This window comes from Thunnus maccoyii, chromosome 6 (assembly GCF_910596095.1).
Source record: "Thunnus maccoyii chromosome 6, fThuMac1.1, whole genome shotgun sequence".
Classification (NCBI taxonomy): Eukaryota; Metazoa; Chordata; class Actinopteri; order Scombriformes; family Scombridae; genus Thunnus; species Thunnus maccoyii.
In genome coordinates this window covers 29596046-29612573 of record NC_056538.1, presented here as the reverse complement: position 1 = coordinate 29612573, position 16528 = coordinate 29596046, and the positions used below count along the sequence as shown (strand labels likewise).

Sequence of the window (16528 nt, the reverse complement as noted above, 5' to 3'; positions counted from 1 at the left end):
CAGACACATAGAGAAGGACACAGACTCAAGACCACTGATAGTATAATACTAATATTACCAACACTAGAACTACCATTAATGTTATTAACGTTAAAACTCAAGTAGTAAACACATCTGTACAAGTGAAATTATGATCCCCCCTCCCTCTTTCTCCATTGACCTGCTCCTGTATCCTCTCCTCCCTCCCATTCGTTCATTCAATCGCCGAGGAGACTTCTGATTGGCTGTCTGCATCTTTCGAGCCCTAGATCCTCTCCCAGCATCATTTGGGACAGAAAGGGCTGGAATCACCCCTCCTTTCTTTGATCTCTTCTTCAGTCCTTCAGTCTTACATCTCTTTTTCTATTGCCAAAACACACACACACCCTAAACAATTTTAAGTAATTTTAAGAGACAGAGGAAACAATCCGTCTCTGTGGGGAGCGACTGCCCATCAGAGTTGCCCCGTGAATCGTAAAGTTAAGTTCCAGTAAACAGAAAAAAGCCTCCAGTGTGACATCAAAGTGCATTTATTTAGAAAGGAAAATGTGCAAAACACATGCCAACAAAAGCTGAGCTAAAACTAACTACAACCAAGTAAACACTGGCAGCCAGACACGGCGTGTAACAAATATTTACGTTTGAGTCATTGTTTAGCTACAGTATGCATCTCTCAACATGAAGATAACTACACACGTCAGTCATCGAGGGTCCAACCTCGGTGATTTCTGAGCTCTGAATGGAAACGAAGCACAAAAGCGGCCGCCACGCAACACAAACCGAACAACACAAGCGTAACAATAAGACTGAAAGTGACGGCCGCAGCGGCTTTCATGGATTTTAGAGGAAGTGCTTTCCATTATTGACTAAAACTCTACTGAGTTTTGTGCATTACATAGATTCTGTAAGGCGTTACTAAAGCCACCCAGAAGAATAGGTTCCTCCACCTTCATTTTCATCTCCTCTTCACCCTTCCCCCCCATTAATTCACCCCTTCTTCTTCTTCTTCTCCTCTCTCTCCCCTGGCTCATCCCATCCCCCAGACAAATCAATTTGCCTCCCTTCCTTCTATTCTCCTCTCCACCGCCTGGACCCGCCCTCTCTTTTGTCTCGCGCCGCTATCTTCATTTTCAGCGACCTCACATCAATTTGAGCTTCACCCTCTCCCACCATCCACCCTCCCCTCCCCCCCCTCACCCGTCCCACATTCTCCTTTCAAGGAGCGCGGTCCATCGATTCACCCACTCCTTCTGATTACCGCGCAGTTTCATTCAGGAGGAGGAGGCCTCTCACAGAGTGTGCGTGTGTGTGTGTGTGGTAGAGTGAGGTGTGATATACATGTAGGGTGACGTTTGGTATAGAGGATGGGTGGAGGGCTGGTGGATGGTTGTGTGTGTGTGTGTGTGTGTGTGTGTGTGTGTGTGATTTGCACATTCAGCAAACAAGCTGCACCTTGTCCCTGCAAAGTGAAAGAAATCCAATTCTTTGAGACGAAGCCCTGCATTCCTAACTCGCTTTGCGCTCTTGTCCTAAACTCTCTGCTCTGAGCCGGTCTGCTGCTCGTGAAACAGAGAGTTAACCCGTGCTATTATGCTAAAATCAAAGTTGTCTTTAATATTGGTTGCTATTTGAGCTGCATACCCTCTCATACCCTGCTCCGTCTGCATTGTATTCACCTTCTGTATGTGGTATTCTTAAGTGTGGATGATAAAAATGGATTTTCAGTTCTTTTTTGAAGCAAAACTATCCTGAAACATCAGGTTTGTCAGCTTTCTTTTGACCCTTACTGCTAGCATGATTATGCTAACGATAGCAGGAGCTGATTAGAGGGTGGAGGTTCAAGTTAACTTGTGGTGGTTTTATAAAAAAAAGCTATTAAAGTCATAAATGCAATACTGACACCAAACTGTCTCCTGTCACTGACTAAATAAAGTCAATTATTCCTTTTAATTCTTGTGAAGCTAACAGAAATCAACAACAATACATCAAACATGTGAGTGTGACAGTCAGATCAGCTCTGACAACAATCAGTCTGAAAACAACAGCAGCATTATCATCTCGGCATCACGACTTTAAACACGATTAATTTACACGTTCACATTGTGTTAAAACCACTTTGTATCGAGTGTCAACTTCCTCTAAAAGAGTTAACACTTGTACAAGAGGTGAGAAGACTCTCCGAGCCATTAAAGCAGCGGTTAGGTGCAGCGTGTCTGCTTCTCTTCTTGAACAGTTTAACTTGAACTTCCTCCAAACCAGCAGTGAACCGGAGCTCCGTCCGGAAAAAGCCGGGACCCCCCCTAATGTTTAGTTTTTTTTTTTTGGGTATGAAACATCACAGATTCTGAACAGACTGTGCAGGGATATATTTAATTTACTTGACAAGTCTATTTTCACAGAGGATCTGCAAAACTTTATGGCTCCAGCTTCTCAGATGTGAGAAACTGCTGCTTTTATGTTCAATATTTTTAGGGTTTTGGACTGTTTGTCAAGACAAATCAAGATGTCTCATTGTGCACAAGTATTGTGAGTAATTTCCATTTTGATTCAGTTTGATTTGACCAAACAATTAACCGATTAATCACAGAATTAACCTGCATATTAAACCAACAATAAAAATAACTGTTAGTTGCATCCCTAAAAGTGAACTCCCCCCTGAGGCATATCACAGACACATCATGAGGGAGCGCTACAAATCATGAAAGACTGCTCTTAATTTTTTTTTTTTTTTTTTTTTTTACATCCTTCGGTTCGGAGTATAAAAGAATAAGTGTTGGCTAAAATATGTGGTGGCATGCACTGCGGTGGCACGCATGTTTGCATGTCTGACATTCCTTCAGCTAATCTACAGTACAGCAGCTATCTTCCATCTGTGCTGGTCTGTGTGGGCGTACGGCTGAATCCAAATGCATATGAATGGAAACACTTGTGATCCGGCTCTCTTCTGTTGAATATGTGCTTAATTTGACTGAACTGCTCATCTTTTGTACGTCATAAACTCACAATAATCTTCGTTTAAGCAGACAAACTCTGTCAAATTTGCTGCCTCTCTGTCATACATTAACAATTTCAAGCTACAGTCATATTCGTCATGTCATCTGCAGTCGTTATATGAGTTTTTTATAGTAATTTAGGCAATTTTGCTAATTCTGTTATTGCTCTCACTCTGCACGTGTCAGCTCTGATGCTGATAATGTAAATGTGATTTTGTCCTTCTTCCTCGCTCTGTTATCATTGTATTAGATGAAGCTGGAGGAGCGGTGCAAGGGAGGGTGGGGGGGGGGGGCAGATAACTGCTACGTCAAGACTCACAGTGTGATGAGCACAAACATGTTACCAAACAATGGACCACGCCCTGAGGGAGGTGTCCTGCTGTTGCTGTTGCTGCTGTGTGGATGCACTGTCTAGTCTGAGTACGTCTGAGTGTTTGTGTGTCGGCAGGGAAGTATTGTGTAAAGACAGGATGTGTGACGTCGGTCCCCAGCAGAGAAAAAAAAAAAATGGCGTAACCTTGATCCCGTCCTCAGCCCCTTGCTAACACGCACATGCACTGCACTGTGCTGTGCTGCGCTCGCACTGACAGTCCAGTTTCCTCTTCCTCTCTCTAGCTGCTGTGGCTCGCGGCCTTGTGGCCTCGTACTGGTGTGTCACCGGCCCTGACACACACCTCCTCTATCACACGCCACAGCAGACAAACTGTCTCCATAACATAACAGAACACGGCAAAGAGATAACACTGTTGGAAATGTTTTTTAAAAAAAAAAAAAGAGGCTCAGTTGACATTACATGACATGTTACTCAGATGTCATGAGTTCAACATGTATAGTTTCTTCCAGTCTAAAAGGTAACGTGTGTAAAAATGAGAAAAAGAAGGTTGCAATCTCTCTGAAATGTTGTTATTTTTGATATTGCTTATATAATATGGAAATATGAAGGTTTAAGTGATAAAAGCAGATCCAAATCAAAAGGTTAATATGTCTAATTTGAAGAACATGGAGCCCTACTGTATCTAAACCACTGATAAGACCTGTAATAATGTGTCATAAAAGTGGCTTAACACTGACAACTCTGCACTACACATACTGCACATACCAGCCAATGATTACATCTCTTTAAAAATCTAAACCACTGGATCAGTTTAGGCATCGCAGTAGACTGGTAGATTCATGTCACGCAACCACAGTACCTGAGGTTTAAGTCTGACTGAACTATGAAAAATATAATTATGATTGTAAAAAAACTCCTCATATATGTTGAATAGAGCCAATATCTGACATATTTTCTTTCTCAACCTTACATAATCCATTTCCATCTTTGCTAAATCTTATCTCCAATTTGTCAACAGCTAAGCACATCTCTCAGTCATCCGTCATGAGTCAAGAGAGGCAGAAAGTTGCGTGAACTTCACTTGCGTCACTTCCTGTCCTGAAGACAGATGTCAGAGCGATGACAGCGGACTTCGACACTCAGCAGTGAGCGTTTCCTGGCAGGCCCCACAAGGAAGAGGGAGCTGCCAGAAAAACATGTCAGCGACCATGACGGACAAGCTGTCTTGACACTCGGGAGCCGAGGCCTCGCTCGGCTTTTAACTATTATCAGATCGGATTTTCCCCTTTTAAAACACGAAGCATTTCATTTCAAATAATGGATCCGTTTTGGCAGAAACTAACTGCTCATTAGGCAAAAAGAATGTGGATTATGTCCATGATTAGATGTCTTTAGATAGCAGCCAATGTCTGAGTTGTCTTTTTTCTCTTTTAATGGTTGATATTTACTTTTGGAAGACACTTATTCTATTAGCTTAATGTTATTTATCTACAAAGCAATCGATTTGTTTTCATACCCAACGCTACTACTTGATTAAATCTTCACATGCTTTGTGAGACCCTGCTGAGAGTTTGTGTGCTCTTAAGATTTTTCAAGTAACGTGCACCAGTTTTTAAAAAAAATCACTAAAATTCTTCCTGTGATTCAATCTGACTGATGAAAATCTGCTTACAATGAATCTGAAAACACTGAGTTATCCCGTTATTATTATCCAGCATCATGATCATAAACCATCATCATCACATAGAAACCTGATAGCGGCTCTCATGTCTCAGCTTTCTTCCACTTCAGTACTGACCACATAAAACCTTGATCTAAACCACAATAATTCCAGTCTTCCACTAGCGGTGAAAACCACTTTCGTTGAGTTTGTTTCACTTTCGTCACAGGAAATCATCGTTAACAGACAATAGCGTATTTTTGCTCGACTATTTTGGCAACACTAGATAGCAGACGGAAGAGAGCGGCAGGAAATGTGGGAGAGAAGTGCTTGTTTAATAGAAGAAGGTCACGCTGGATCGAAACGTCCGTGAGTAACAGTGAACAGGCTGCTAATAGGAGTGCTTTAAGAGAGAGAGAGAGAGAGAGAGAGAGAGAGAGAGAGAGAGAGAGAGAGAGAGCAAACGACAAACTGTAACCCAAAAGCTTATGAGTCAAAATCAAAATGATTCCACCTAAATGTGAGTCCACCCTTCTTAAACAATCTCAACTTCCGATAGGCTAATTAAACAAAACATCACCTACATTTCTTCTTCCTTATTTGCAGACAACAAAAGCAACCTAACAGCTGATAAGAGATCCTTTGGCTCCTGCCACACTCATTCAAATTTCAACCAATAACCATTAGCCAGACTATGAGTCAGACCAATTTGGCTGCACGGCTCCCCTCTCTGACACGAACTATTGTATATTTCCCCTGGTGCGGGCTGAATTGCTTCTGTTCTGTGTGTCAAATACAGCACCGGTAGCAAAGGTACATTCATTTCAAAATTTAATTAGAAGAAGGATAAAAACCCGTTGAGATGCTGCATCTTGTTTTTCGAGGGGGGTCCTCAGGCACAAAACATGAAAGTCAGAGTCAGGAAACAGTTTTTTCATGACAGCACCAATCATGAAGGCTTCTCTCCTCAGTTTTAATGGCTTCATATATCATTAGATTAACCTGAATCTGCAAACTTACAGGATATTAATTACCCTGTGAGGCTCTATCTGCTATTCAACATCCAATTTAAAGACTCTCTCTAAAAGCATCAACATTATATGAATCTTTTCCGGCTAACGTGCCGAGAGATATCTCAATCCAATAACCGATATCAGACAGAGAACACAAAGATGAAGAGGACGAATACCCGGCATTGTAGGTTAAAGGCCTCCCCCCCCCTCCCTCCTCCGGTGTGACATTATCGGCCCCGATATGCAAAGTGTAACCGGATTCTTCAGTCTGTACAGTGCAGGATTGCAAACGCTCACACACACAGACAGACATGCTTTCTGTTCGCCTCTGGATATCTGCCACATTACTCAGCATATCATTCACCACAACGCCGTTATCATCAGACCCGGGCCGAGTAAGGGTCAGATTTATTCTGTTTGGATCGACACCAGCGGATTAAAGAGCTGAGTCACTCCTCGGCTAGACCTCTGATTCTTCTGTCTGTGATGATCTGTTCTCTGCTCTGTGTTGCAGAATGGTTTGAGATACATTTTAAGTCTCCATAAATGCAAAAAAACGTGATTTTCTTAAAGATGAAGCCTGACAGGGCAAGAAAGAAACAGGTTGTAAACAAGCTGATAGTTTTGCTAGATTATCAAAACCACTTTAAACCAAAATATGCACACACACACACTACCATGCTAAGTATGGTAGGTCAAAGCTGAAGCATACAGTGTATAAGATCACTACTTGTGTTCTTTACCCCCTTAAGACTTCTATTTAGCAATGCCACTATGTTCTCAGATCTCTGCCATTAATTTGATGAGTAAAACTATGACTATCACCATGAAGAATGGTGGCCGAAACCACAAAAACAAAAACTGTATGCAGCATATTTTTCTTTTAAAGGATATTATATGCATCGTTTCTACACATGACTGCATCATCGGTGGAAACAGCCGGTAGCCTCCGACATATTTACTGTTGCTGGTTTTCACACTTTCACCGGATTTTCATTTGTTGCTCACTTCGGCCAACCTGAAAAAGTTGTTTTGATGTTTTCACACACACACCCGTCCGTCTAACATTGTATGACTGTAAACTCTGAGTCACATCCTCTCTGAACTTTTCATTGAATGCCATATGTTCAAGCACCTTCCACCCTTTCCTTTCTCTACAGTTGTTTCTGCTGCTCCAGTCTGACACAAAACAACGTGGTCTGCACAACCTCTCGCAATAACTCTTCTTCTTCTTCTTACTCATACCAAAAGCAATTTATCTGTAAAGTCCAACCATGGGTGGGGGAGACAAGCTTTGTGAAAACAAAACAGACAGAGAGACATAACCTGCTTCGTAATATCTGCAGATATGACGACTGCAGATCCTAATTGGTTGAAACGAGGAATTTCAAAGTTAAGATATTTTTTAAAAGTTTGAAACTAGCTTTTATCTGGTTTGAAAGAAAATTATCAAGACCAGAAATATTCTGTTGGTCAAGACGATTTTGTTCATGTATTTGTTTAAGAACTCATGACGCAGCAGTAATACAGCACCCACAATGCTATTACCCATTTAAAAAAGCAAAAAAATGTCCAAAAACCCTAAAAAGGAAAAACTGAAAAGGGAAATGCAATGATTGTGACAACGACTGTTCACAAGTTCTGTGCTTCTGCGAACAACAATTAAAAGTATATTCTTGTTGCAGAGCTGCTGCTGTCTGCAGGAGCTAATGGACAGAAACAGTGACAGCTGTTTCTAAAGCGGCATTTCCTCTGGTTAACAACAAGAGCATTACAACACACACACACACATAAACCAGATGATCAGATGATACGGTCTTTATCACGTATAGCTCAGAGTAAACAACATGAGACATGAAGTAGAAGTGCACCACAAGCAACTCAGCTTCCATGTAGTGACTATGCAAAAAAAAAACTGATGAACATTTATAAAAGGCACGATATAGATTTGTCACTCTGTTACATATGTGACTGGAAAGCAAAACACGTGGGTGGCATGAATGGGGGGGAAAAAATGTGTGTGGAAATACAGACACATGGACTACAAGTTTAAAAGTTTACATCTTCAGATTTGTGAAAAACCAGACGACGCCTGTTAAAATGATGTAATGTATCCTGTATTAAATGCTAAATCTCTGTCTGACAAATCCATACGAGGCGTAGAGCTTCATAAAGCTCAACACTACAGATGCAAACACACTTAGGAGAACAGGAAGAGCAGATATTGTATCCGCATGCAGCTCAGGCCTGAGGGCGGACAATGAGGCAGTCGGTAAGCTGACACCTGAAAGCCCACCAGCAGAAGAGCCTCGTTGCACAATGAACACAACAGACGTGGCTGAGAGTGTCTACTATGTTTGCTGCTATATTTTTGTAATTGTGTGTATCTGTGTGATATGTCTGCATGAGTGTGTGTGTTTCACAGTTAACAGAGACTCTACGAACAGTGTCGCACTTCACACAGAAATCTGATCTCCAGAAAACGCCACCTGTTCAGCACAGGTGGACTAAGAGTCGGGTTATGCTCCAAAGGAAGTACATGTTGTTAAACCTCGTCAGAAATCAAATGTGTTTCTCAGTTGTTCAAAATCATTGTGTAAAGAATGAAAAAAAGAGGCTTGAAAGAGAGTTTCTCACTTCCCTCCGTGTGTCTGGCCAATCACGGCGTGATGAATGTCACATTGTTTGTTTTGAGGTTGAGGTCAGGCTCGCATACACATTGTTTAGATTCGGAGGGTGTATATATACGTGTCAGCTTCTCTGCGACCTACGGTTACCCAAAACATCCTCCTCTGCGTAGGCTGGGAGAGACATTTACTTTCTGAGAAGCGAAACTTCAACTTAACTTGATGTTGGACTGGCGTGAGGGTGGGTGGGCGGGGGGTTTCTGAACCATATGACAAGCAATTCTGGTGGAGTATACAGGCACTTTAACCCCTATGACACAATTACATAACAGCTGGAGGGACGGCAGAAAGCCATGGCAGTCAAATTTGGATTATATGCTAAAATAGTTATATTTACATCTAACATTCCTAGAAACTGGACCGCTAAAGCACTTATACGATTTTACACACATACACATGTATACATACTACACCTGTGTAAACACAACAGCCTTGCTTAATGATAGATTATGTAAGATCAGAGGGCGGGGCTGTGTCGATCCACAACCGTGCAATTAACTTAATTAATTGTATCTGCATGCTTTTCATTTCACAAATGTGTTGGGCCATCAATGTAAGCCTTACTGACAGATTAACTGTATTACAGTAGATTTTACACAGTCTATATTCCCATCATACATGCTGTGTCTTAATGAATTTGCATTTGTTGCTTTTACATTCAATCAATAACGTTTTCATTAATGTTATAAACGTCAGCTTCTCATCCCTGACTGATACAACACAATAAAAACTCACTGCTCTAAACAAAATGTATCTGGTGAACAGCAAGTAATGTTTTCCAACAGCTGTAACAGCTTTTATTTGGCATAAATAAAGAACTCCGTAGTCGGCGTGATCAGCACAAAAGGAAGTTATGAGCACCACAGAAACCCAAACGTCATCCACATACACTCCGAGGAAGAAGACGCCGCAGTGGCCGCGCGGATCGATCGGAAAATTAATGTGGAAAGTGAAGGGAAGGTAACTAATTCCAAGAAAATATATTTGAGCAAGGAATACTAATCCTGAGCAGGGGAAAAGTGAATACTCCAATTTCCCTTAAAAACCTGCCACTGATGTTCTCTTGAGCGAGACGTTTTTACAGCGAGGTCCGCTAAGCACTTAAGCTCTTTTCCCAGCACTGCCCTGCTTCTACAGTCATACACTTCTTTCATAGCTGTGCTACCGCAGTTTGCCGCTGCTGCCCGCTGTCAAGTGTCAGCAGAGCATCTGGAAGTGCGGCGACTTGCTCATGGGCATCGCAGTAGTGGCTGTTAAGACTACACAGATGGTAACTCAATCATCTCTCTGGGGTTTAAGCTGGAAGTTTCCCTGTAACCGGCCCACTTCTCTGACCTTTGGGCTACTGTTGCGCCCGTAACTCGAAACACATTTCAGTCGGGTTTAGCTGGCCGGCGTGCAAAAAAGCACACGTGAGCGAGGCATTGTGACCAATATAGGTCATCTAATATCAACCTGCCTAATTTTATACCGATCATACATGGTTCAGTTGGCCTCAGCAGACCAGATGATTAAAAGCCTGGAGTTGTTTATGACTGTATCTGGGGTGTTTCTAGGTGAAATGAATGCCATCGGGGGGGGGGGGAATCAGAAGTGGGTGCCAGCTTTTGGGTAACAAGTCGTGACAGCGAGCTCATGAATCTTTCGCTTGTCCAGGGAACACAAAAGCCCTGCTCTGCGCCGCGGTGGCACACAGGGAGTCATGTTGGCTTTTTTTTTTTTTTGTGAGAACCACACACAGCTATACATGTGCGCACAAGCACTCACCCACACCTACTATATGACTTCCTTTTCTCTCTCTAACACACACTGATAAAACCACATGACTAGCCCCAAGCAAAATAGTTTGTCCATTCCCACAGTGCAGCAGACACACAATGGATACCTGTTTATTACTCTTGTGAGTACCTTTGCTAACTATATCCCAGCTCTGGACTTCACCACCACATTGACACTGACCTAAATTGGAATCTACAACTATAACCCTAAACCTAAATGGTCATTTCCCAGTTGATATGCATGTGACGCCGAGAAGAAAATAGCAAGAACAGAAGTTTAAATGCAAACGCTTGCAGGCCTTTAACAGATGCAGGTTTAGCAGGTTAGGTAATCGTCTGTGTGGAAACGAGGAAACAAGAGAGGAAGACAAACGCTATCACAATTCCTGCAGCTGATCTGAAGTTGATTTAAGACGTTATTTTGCAAGGCAACACCAGATAAACCAGACTAATGTAATTCATGTGGACTAAAATGTGTTAGAGGTCACAAGGTGTTGAGGGAAAGAGACGATGTATGAGGTGGACAAGGTCCTTAGAGAATGGAAATATTCATAGGAAGTCAAAGTACACCACTAAAAATGTTACTTTGCACAAACAATAAAACTTCTTAAGCAAAAGTGGGTCATCTACGATGTACTCAAGGTACACATTTCTGTTTATAGAGGCAAGGCTGTCCTAATTAAGACTGAATATCTTTATGAGGACATTTGTCAGTAGTCAACCCATGTTAAAGAACTACAAATAAACTGTCCATCCCCCTGTTTCTATGTTTCAACAGTGATGTTTCTTGTGCCAGATTCAGCTGCTTCTTTGCTAGCTAGAAAGCCAAAAGAAACAGGCGTAGACAAATCAATATTGGATATCTGTACATGAAGTCACAAAGGTTAAACTTAATGTTTCCTCATGAGGTGAGAAGCTGGTTTCTTCAAAATGTGTGTTTGTTTTAGTCTGACAACAACACATTTTTCTTTTTATCTACAAGACTGTTGAACAATTTTATTAGCAAAGAAGATTTAACACCTTTACAGCCAATGAAGAAGAATGTAATCCTTCCATTTAAGGTCAAAAACACACTAGCACAGGTGGATACCATCATTACTGGAACATTTTTACTGGTCCAACGGGTGAAAAGAGGAGAAGGATGGAGAGACTCTGGATCCAGTACTTGATGGGAGACAGAAGTAAAAAAGGTGGGGTAACTCGAGAAGAGAGGAGAAAGATTGAACAGATGTGAGTCAACGGAGGGAACAGAGAGTACGAACATGCAAATTGTGGACCCTGGTGTGAAAGTGCTGGCTGTCGCGTCATGAATGCTGTGACTGAATTTTAACTCAACACAGTGATAATGATCTCAGAAGATAGCGAAGCCACGGGAGGATGAATATCACGGGTCGAGTTGTGTAACGGTGTGTTTATGATGGTCTACGCTCCGCAGGAGGTTATGAAACAGCATGAAAAAGCAATATATTCACTTTCTGTGTCACATGCATAGTACACGCATGCAAGCGCAGACATGTTTAAACACAAATATACGCCCACAAACACACATACATCAAAAACTAATTATGTGCCGTCACGCATACCACTCCTACGGTAGCTTTTCTTCTGACCTCTACACAGCTCGCAAACATTGCTGTCTGCAAGAAGTGATGACATTCAATGTCAAGATTGACATCAAAGCTTCAGACAGTGTTCAGTTTTAGCGAAGCCATTAGCAAAGGTACAAGAATCTAAAAGATATTTGCTTGTTTCTTGTCAAACACGGTCATGAAACAGCTCTTAAGCTAATGATAAGAGAGGAGTTAAGTGGTTTCATGGATGGAAATGGTTCAAAGCAGTTGTATTCATCTATATTACATTATAGGTTGCATCATGAAAGTGCATATAGAGTTTGAGTGAACACAAGCCATCATTCTAACGCCAAACAGTCTTAATCTGGCAAAAAGTTGAAATGACAGAAAGCAGAATAGTAGCACTAAAGGAAGGTCACAACTTATATTGTGGCTAATGTTTTGATAAATACAAGAGACTGTTAGAGTATGGATTAAGTACAGACTAAAAGACCGTCTGAGAAAGCACGCGAGCAAAAGGACTTTGCATGTGTTTGTTGGAATGGACAAGGGCGGGTGAAGAGGGCTTGGAGCGGGAGGGGTGAATGGGGATATGGAAGACCCCCCGCTGTTGCCATGGTAAGGTTGCTAACGAGAGTGGCTTGTGACCGAACGAGCGCAGGCATCATCCTGCTAGCTCCACCTCAAAGCCAAATAGTTTATACCCTTGCGCTGCTTTTATAAAAGGATTCCTCTTTTACAAGCTTGGACACCACATGTGTACTCAAATACACTCAACCACAAGCAAACTTTAGACAAACATGGAACTGTAGCAAACACTTAACAGGCGCTATTATTGGTTGCTTTGTATGGAAGAAACTGGTTTATCACTCCTGCGACTAAGTGAGTTTACCGTTGTTATGATAAAGCTTCTTTAATCTGATTATTATTATTATTATTATTATTGGAATAAAAAGGCTACATCTAAATGCAGCATCATCTTTAAGAGTCCTACATTTGGGTGTGGCCTGACAAGAACTATCCAAACAAACCACAACAGGTTCATATGAAAATATTAAATTAGCCTACCTCCTGGATTCTGCCACCTCTAAACGTGCTTCTGGATCCCGGCATGGACTACAGGCAATAAACACCTATCTGTAACAATCTGTAGTGAGCACGGCAGGTTGGCGGCATCTCTCATGTATAGAGTGAATGTCCCTGCACAGAGGAACCTAATCTTTATGTATGATTGCATGTATTTTCCCGTGCTACCATTCATATTACAGTCTACAGTCAGGATGGGAAACAATCTTTCAAGTAGAGCGTCCCAAACAGAGTGTGCCATACACTGTTTAAGGTCAGTGTGATCGCCAAGGAGACCAGCTAATCTTTGGATAATTTCTGTGAAACAACACTTATCGGTGGCTGTCACTGACATCACATGATGGCAGGAGATATTGGCAAGATATCTAAATAGCAAACATTCAAGGATTGGGATAGTGACAGTCTATCCTTTAATAAAAAGGAGGAAAGTATTTTGTATTTGGTGAGTTGTATCTTTTATTGAACACTTCCAATCTAAAGGGAGTCAGTGATGTTTCGGGGTGTTTGGTTTGCTGTAAGCTAGGTGCCCTTGAGATAAAGGTGGAGACTCTCTGAACAGCTGCATTGCTGATGTCAATATGTGGTTAAGGGGGGATGTTAGACAGAAGCTCACATCCTTACAAGCTGGTAGAGAAGCATCAATACATACAAAAATAATTCTGTAAAATGCTTCAGAAAACCAATCAACTCAAAGCCCCGTCCCCTCTCGTATAACAAAACCCAGACGCTGCCACAGACACAGAAAAACGTCAGCAGGACAAACCGGGCTAGCCTGACACAGCAGATTTTGCAATATTGTGCTGCCCACTGAGCTGCCTGTCACACAGTTTCATTAAAAGGGGAAACTGGACAGACTAGACTGGGTGGAAGGGTGGTGGTGGTAAGGGGGGGACAGAGAAGATAAAAAGCTAGAAGGAAGGTGATGGAGGAGTGATAGACTGACAGAGGAAAGGGGGGGTGGGAGGGATGGGTGCAGGCCAGGGCGGAGTGCTGGGTGGCCTTGCATCAGATGCATTAATTATTGATCAGCTGGGAGCAGACAAACATGCGCACTGAAGATATCCCTTAATTAATGGAGGTGGAGGTGAAAGTCTAGGAGGATTTTTAAGGCAACTCCTTTAATAAAATTGTGCATTTTTTTGCATGAGTGTGTAATGAATGTTAACATACACAACTCTGCATCCCCCTATCTCTCATCCATGTTTTCCCATCTCCATCCCGGTCAGCCTATGTGTGTGTGTGTGTGTCCAATTACAACCCATCCCAAATGAGCCAGGAGAGATTAGCCTGTCTGTGTGGCCTTGCTTGATTGCAGCTGCTCTTCGCACATGGCAGACTAATCTCTGGGCCTAAAGGTTTATTATTATTTACCATTTTTCTTCAAAAGCACTATAAAACCTACTGGTTAACTATTTCTGCTGCTAGAGGTGACAAATAGAGGCCTTGTGTTTTTGTTTTGTTTTAAATTTTTTATTTACTTACATGGTCCGGGTTCCGCTCGTTCCCAGGCAGTGCCGTGCGTAAAGACATGTTTGTCCCTGAGTGCGCTTCGCTGTCCAGGAGAAAAACAATAAGCAGGCTGTAGGTTTGTGTGAACACACTGGGTTAAACCCCTTCTGGCAGTCAGTCACACCAGGCTCTGTGTATCAGGGAGAAGGAAAAAAAACAGCCTCTCTTCTCATACAATCTTCATTGTCATAGTCCGTGAAGGCAGCACAGATCACCCAAGACAGTGATCCAGCTTAAATTGATGCGTAAAAAAAAAAAAAAACTGGTTAGCTACATCCACCTCATGTCTTTTCTGATGTTGTACCAGCCCGGCCTCATTTGAGAAAAAAACAAGAGAAACAAACAAACAAACAAAAAACAATAGCCCAGACTGAACCCCCCCACTTGGCTTTTCACTTTCCAGACATTACCGTACCATTTCGGTGGACACGTTAACAAAACAATCCCGGTGGTCACCGATTGACTTTGAGCTGCGACGTCTTCTGAGGAGAAAGGAAAGCGACCATTGAAGTGACTGAAAGGGACTAAAAAGAGAAAACACACAGCCGAGGGCTCCTGCGACCACCACGGGTCGAGTTGAGGAAAAAAAAGGGGGGAGTTTCTGTTTCTCTGTTAGCTAGCTAATATGATTTTTCTTCTGGATGACAAACGTCAAAACGGTGACTCCCGCGGAGAAACTGTCACGGAAACAGAAGCAGGAACCGTCTGAGGTAACATTTCAACACACCGACAGATGTAACGGGGCCGCGGGAGATAAATCAATGGGTAACTGCGGGTGTTATGAAGAAAGCGGCGGATGTACAGCCTTCCAGTCAGCCTCCGGTTCTTCCTCTCAGTCCAGTCCGCCCTTAGCTCCTCTCATTCGGTTTGGTTGAAAGAGCTGTCGCGGTGAACGTAAAGTCGCCGGCGTCGGAGGAGCAGCGGCGGAACACGAAGATTTGTCCGCTGCGTGTCGGAAACATATCATTTGTTTTCTGTAAAAGAAGGAAGAAAGAAAACGGGATCCCCCCCCCTTCCACCTCCCGAAAAACACAGTGACAAGAGAAAGAGGCAGACGGACGTCAGCGGCGATAATAGGCAGGGCTGCTGCGTCGGTGGCCGCGCACGCGCATATACACACGCGCGCTTCTCTCCTCTATTGGTCATGCTGCCTTCAGGTACTCCTCATAAACTCAGGCTTCTGAGCTTCGGGGGTCTTAGCTAACACTTGCTTATGAATTTAAGTCACAATTAACATAATTCTAACTTAATTTTTAGAAATTTTGTACATAAACATAATCATAAATAAAGATTTCTCATTATTTTCATGACAAAATGTCATGAGTTTTACCTTCTGGAGGTCAACGTCTTTATCAACGTCTTTTTCTCCTAATGTCTTTATCGCCTCCTGGTGGCTAAATCTATATCTATTCATTTTCCCAGGGGCAAAATTGTGACATTTCAACATTATTTCAAAAAAAGGGATTATTATTATTATTATTATTATTATTATTATTATTATTATTATTATTATTATTATTATTATTATTATTATTATTGGCCCAAATTTAATTTAAAGGACACCACCAGTTTATTATTTGCAATCTTAGCTATCCCAAAGTGGAGTGCCAGGCTACTGGCAAGAACTCAAAAAAGCGCTATGAAGAATCCTCTGTAGACTTGGCGGAAGAGGCCCAGGTCCTTTCTTCTAGCCTTAAGTAGTTAAAAGGCCACACTTGTACAGAAGCAGGACACTGGTGCAGGACGGGCCAATTTTAGGGGCCACTGTGTCCCTTCACCAGGACACGTCCTCTGAAATGGGAATATAAAGCTCTTCCAATAAACAGCAAGGTAGCTGGTTTGATCCCCTGCTCTGAGAGGCAGGTGTATTCCAGCTGTGAGATTAGCAACAGGAAGTTGGCTGGTATTTCATATATGG

The 16528-nt window shown here is 42.2% G+C and overlaps 1 protein-coding gene across 5 annotated transcripts in view; it reads right to left on the bottom strand.

Annotated features, from left to right (window-relative positions):
• The window catches only part of mark4b (MAP/microtubule affinity-regulating kinase 4b), a 52926-nt gene extending 37197 nt beyond the window's left edge, over positions 1–15729 (bottom strand). For 3 of the 5 annotated variants that reach the window (XM_042413526.1, XM_042413529.1, XM_042413530.1), the window contains exon 1: positions 14584–15728. In XM_042413526.1, coding sequence (XP_042269460.1) covers positions 14584–14631 — 48 coding nt within the window. In that variant the 5' untranslated portion in view covers positions 14632–15728. Of the gene's footprint in view, positions 1–14583 lie in introns of all 5 variants that reach the window. The other 2 variants (XM_042413528.1, XM_042413527.1) reach the window with 2 other exon arrangements.
• Between the last annotated feature and the right edge of the window lie 799 nt (positions 15730–16528).